This window comes from Mus caroli, chromosome X, assembly GCF_900094665.2.
Source record: "Mus caroli chromosome X, CAROLI_EIJ_v1.1, whole genome shotgun sequence".
Lineage (NCBI taxonomy): Eukaryota > Metazoa > Chordata > Mammalia > Rodentia > Muridae > Mus > Mus caroli.
Window position 1 is genome coordinate 124,898,367 of NC_034589.1, and position 5,313 is coordinate 124,903,679.

Consider the following 5,313-nt stretch of genomic DNA (forward strand, 5'->3'; position numbering starts at 1 on the left):
TCTTAACACACCTGTAAAAGGTCCTTAGTTATCCATAGGATATTTAAACTGTATTCAGGAAGTTCAGTTAGCTAATCNCTGACTTCTAAAATTAGAATTACAGGCTTCCCAAAAGACATTTACACGTGTTATGCATCCACAAGAATTCTACGGTTCCCTCCTATCATCTTCACACTTGCACAACATGTACTTTAACCACTGAGCTATGTCGCCAGTCCTTATCTCCATTTGAATTCTGAGAAAAGAATCCAGGTTTGGAGCAGAGAGAGCATCCAGCAAGGGCATTTTGAAAACAGAGAAGGAAAAATCAATCCCCCAGAGAACTGGGAATGGCCAGCCGCCCACAGAGCACCCACTGCCCTTCTTTTTGTCAGGCCATGAAATGCCCAGGGCTCAGAGAGACAGGGCCCAAGCTGGAGACCTTAAAGGGACCCAGAGGTGAAGAAGGGACCTGAACTTTGCACAGCAAGACACTGGGGGCGGAAAGAGGGGCTGGGGCCGGGGGCGGAGCTTTGGCTTCTGACGCAAGTGGCACGTGACTAGCCCACGCAGGCTCACACCCCTCGCTGGGTCTCGGACCTGCCCTCGCTCACTCTCTCCAGCCCGCCATCCCTAGCGGAGGCACCTGTTCCTGGTGGCGCAGCTCCTGGTGGCGCAGAGCACGCGGGCCCGGGCGGCGCGGAAAGCAGCAGGAGGAGGAAGAGCGGCGCAGGTGAGGGGGACAGCGGCCCGGACCCGCGGAGCCCGTCGTCGGGGTCCTGTGGCCGCCACCCCGGCCGTCGGCAGCGCAGGCCGAGGCTGCAGGTGGCCGTCCCCGTGTGCGCAGCGGCGCGGCCGGACAGGGAGCGGGGCGGCGGGCCCGGGCGGAGACCCTCGGGGAGTAGGAGCATGCGCCCCGCGACAGTTTCCCATAGACCCGGGCATCCCTGCATCGGGGGACCCAGGGATGGTCGGCGTGGAGGGGTGGGGGCGGCCGAGGTGGCGGGAAGAGCCTGGGCGGTGGCGCTCGGGACAGCGCCACAGGTCCTCCCTCCCACCTACTCACCCATCCTTCTGGGTTGATCGCAGGTCTGAGAAGCAGAAGCTTCGCGGCGCACCTGGTGGTGAGCATCTCTAGAAAGAGGAGAAGGCAAGGATAGGCCCAGGTAGGTGCAGGGACAGGGCTGGGGACTGAGAGGAGGAAAGGGAACGTGCGCAGAGCTGGATCTGACCTCCGGGAGTTCAACTTTACTGCCTACTTTTCTCCCATCCCATACTTCCGTTTTTTGTACTCGTAGGGGTCTTGGAAATGGGTTCGCGGGCAAAATGGTAGCTTCTGGGGTGGGAGGGGTTCTGGCCCAGGCTCTTGCCTGGGTTCTGTGCTGATAAGTCCAGGAAGTAAGCAATCTTATCTCTCCTTTCCTAGGAGTGATGGCATCCAAATTTAAACAAGTCATACTGGATCTCACTGTGGAGAAAGACAAAAAAGACNAAAAAGGTGGGAAGGCCTCCAAACAAAGTGAAGAAGAATCCCACCGTCTGGAAGAGGTTGAAAACAAGAAGCCTGGGGGAAATGTCCGAAGGAAAGTCAGGCGATTTGTGCCTAACTTTCTATGGGCCATACCTAATAGGCATGTTGATCNCAATGAAGGGGGAGAGGATGTTGGGAGATTTGTAGTGCAGGGAACAGAAGTCAAGAGAAAGACTAAGGAGCAGCAGGTGAGGCCTTACAGGCGTTTCCGAACCCCGGAACCTGACAATCATTACGACTTTTGCCTCATACCTTGAAATCTAAGATTTTCTCTGAGCTCATAAAATGGCTACTGTTTTACAAGCTCTTATCAAGTGGGGTTATTTTTTCTGTAAACTTTTTGGTGTTTCCACTTAACGGTTTCTATGTAAAATTGTTTAATCGCATTTAATTCAAACATTCCTGTTAGCATGGCAATTTAACCCATTTTAGAAAAAAAATCTTTTTCATAATTTGAAATTAATAAAGCAGTTTTAAAAGCAATATATGCTCGGTCATCTTCTACTTCAGTTTTTATACTTCCTTCAGAGTGTCTATCCTCTCCCAGCTGCCCAGACACTGCTTTTCTTCACATCCCCAAGTAATCAGTAAGGAGCAGTCATACCTTTGATTCATTCATTAGATTATGTTCTAGCCATGTATGTATAGTGTTTTTCAAAGAGTGTGACCTTAATGTCTTTCAGATAACAAAGATGTTTTTAATATAAGACCTCTGCCCTCTCTACACCCATGATCATAACATAGGCTTCCAAAACCTCAACATTTTAAGACGATCTCTAATTCTAGAGCATAGTGTGTGTGTGTATCATAGATTAAGCACAGACAAAAGCAGGGTGACTAATTTTAGTAGCCACAATATTAAAAACCACAAGGCCTTACATTATGATAGTAGGGATTATGACAAACTGGTGGGTAGTCACTGCAAGGCCAAGCAAGTATGGGCTGAGGGAAACATCCATCTTGACTGACCTAGTCCTGATTTATCAGAGTTGTTTGTTTGTTTTTGTTTTTTAACGAAACTAAGAATGAAAAAAAAAAATCAGAGACCAGTTTTATCTCATGGTAGAACTCTCCTGCCTAGTATGTGCAAGGCCCTGGGATAAATCTCCAACATAAAAAAAAAAAATGAAGTCTATCTCCCTGTCTTAGGGCTTTGCTACTGTGAAGAGACTTCATGACCAAGGCAACTGTGCAGGAGGAGCAGAGAGTTCTACATCGTCATCTGAAGGCTGCTAGCAGAACACTGGCTCCCACGTGGCTAGGAAAACCCACCGACACAGTGACACACTTCCTCCAACAAAAGCACACCTCCCTGGGCCAAACATATTTAAACCACCATACTTGCATTAGTGTTAAAATCTGGACAGTTTTATCTGCAGAAAAAGCACTCTTAAAATGTGTTTCTTGCCGGGTGGTGGTGGCACACGCCTTTAATCACAGCACTTGGGAGGCAGAGGCAGGTGGATTTCTGAGTTCGAGGCCAGCCTGGTCTACAGAGTAAGTTCCAGGACAGCCAGGGCTACACAGAGAAACCCTGTCTTGAAAAAAAAAAAANTTTTTTTTTTTTTTTTTTTTTTTTTAATTTTTCAAGACAGGGTTTCTCTGTGTTCTCCTGGCTGTCCTAGAACTCACTGTGTAGACCAGGCTGGCCTCGAACTCAGAAATTTGCCTCTCTCTGCCTCCCAAGTGCTGGGATTAAAGGCGTGTGCCACCACACCTGGCGTGTTTCTTTTTAAAAATAAGTTTTTTAATAGTGTGTGTGTATGTATGTGTGTGTGTGTGTTTTGCTTGCATGTATGTATGTATACTGGGTATTATGCCTGGTGCTTGTGAAAGTTAAAAGAAAGTATTGATTTTCTAAAGCTGAAGTTTCAGATGGTTGTAAGCCACATATGGGTGCTAGAAATTGAAACCAGCAAAAGCTGCAAGTGCTCTTAACTACTGATCCATATCCCCAGGTCCTTAAAATGCATTTCAGGACTAGGAATATAGCTCGTTTCTAGCTATATCATTTTCTGTCGAGAACAAGTCCTTTGGCTTTCATGTCCCAGCACTTCAAAAAAAAAATTCTGAGTACAGAACAACTTATTTTATTAGTTTATATTTATTTTACAAATAATAGATTTCACATATGTATGCCACACATGCTTGTTTCTCATCCCTTCCCACTTAATGCTGTTCCTTCCTTTAGCCGAAATAATCCTTATACTTTCTTTTTTTTTATTATTAGAGAGAGAGAAGAGAGAGTGTGCACACAGAATGGAGCCTAGGGTCTTGCACATGCTATACAAATGCTTTTCTGCTGAGCTAGATCTTCAGACCTCTTGCTATTTTTGAGACAGGTTATCACTAAACTGGTCAGGGTGGTATTGAATTCACTCTGTAGCCCAAATAAGGCTTGGATTTATGATCCTCCTACTTCACCCTCAGAAGTACCAAGTGTTACAGGACTCTGCTGCCAAGCCCGGCAAGGTTTTTTTTTTTTTAAGTCTTTTTATGTTGTAGATATTAATATCCTGTTAGATGAATAGCTGGCAAATACATTCTCCTTGATTTTCTCTTGGCTCTCTTATTTCTTTTACAGCTCCAAAGTTAATTAGATGCAGTCCCGTTTGTTCTGGACTCTTGGTGTCCTAGTCAGAAAGCCTTTGCCTTGGATCTTTAAGTGGTTTCTCTGTGCTTTTCCTTAGAAGTTTCAGTCTCAGGTCTTTCGGGGGTGTTTTATCAGTCCAAACTTTGATTTCACAGATAAGGAAACTGAACAGGAAAATGATTTACCTCCAGCCAAACAGCCAGTTTGTGTAAGAGCTGCGTTTGCAACTTTTATCTTATCGAGCCCCAGTTCAAGGGGCTTGTCTTCTCATTCCAGTGGCTCCACAGAACAGTGTCTGGACATTTTCCTGTCTTGCTCACCAGCGCTTCTGTATCATCCCCCCCCCCCCGCCTACACACACACATACACTTAACCTGTTCTTTTTTAAAGCTAAGAACGTGGTGGGGGATCAGAATATGATTCCATCCAAGGAAGAGAAACAGAAGCCCCCTTTGTTGGGCAAGGGATGCATGCAAAGATTGGGAAGAGGTAAAAAAAAACAATGTTTTGATTCAAAATATGGTTTGTTCAAGTACTTAAAAGACCTCGTCCCTTTAATGGAATAAGGACATAATGTTCCAGAGGCGGTAAAGGTCAGGAAATAGGTTCACTATGCTTTTGATTTTGAGCTAGATGAAAGCCCCTTCTTGTGCTGGAGGTGTATCTTCCACAGTAGAGTGCTAGTCAAACATTTATGAGTAGGTATTCACCCCACAATACCACACACACACACACACACACAAATAATAAACTATCTCCTGGCACTGAGTTTGGTGTTAAAAACGAGAGATTTCTGCTGGGCAGTGGTGGCGCACGCCTTTGGTCCCAGCACTTGGGAGGCAGAGGCAGGCGGATTTCTGAGTTCGAGGCCAGCCTGCTCTTCAGAGTGAGTTCCAGGACAGCCAGGGCTACACAGAGAAACCCTGTCTCTAAAAACCAAAATAAATAAATAAGTAAATAAATAAATTCTAAAAGCAAAGGTTCAAGGGTCAAAGGGCCATGATGTTGTTATTTAAACTTTAAAGGAAGCTTCTTTCTAGAGGTCTCTGTAAAGATGGAGGACAGGGTTTTCTGGGGGAAAATAAGTTAAGAAAGGCCCGCTTTCTTAAGAAAGTAGAAAAACTGAATTTCACCTTCCAAGTGAACAGTTGCATTAATTTATGCATCTTATCTGAGGGTCAAAATTTTTGATTTTGGTTGGTGATAGAGT

General features: G+C 45.5%; 1 protein-coding gene across 1 annotated transcript; it reads left to right on the top strand.

Moving 5' to 3' along the window:
• The first annotated feature begins 541 nt into the window (after positions 1-541).
• On the top strand, positions 542-1,993 carry Bex4 (brain expressed X-linked 4). The gene is made up of 3 exons (XM_021152756.2): positions 542-712; positions 1,069-1,145; positions 1,406-1,993. Exon 3 carries the CDS (start codon positions 1,411-1,413, stop codon positions 1,765-1,767), a length of 357 nt encoding a protein of 118 aa, XP_021008415.1. The 5' UTR covers positions 542-712; positions 1,069-1,145; positions 1,406-1,410; the 3' UTR covers positions 1,768-1,993.
• The last annotated feature ends 3,320 nt before the right edge of the window (positions 1,994-5,313 follow it).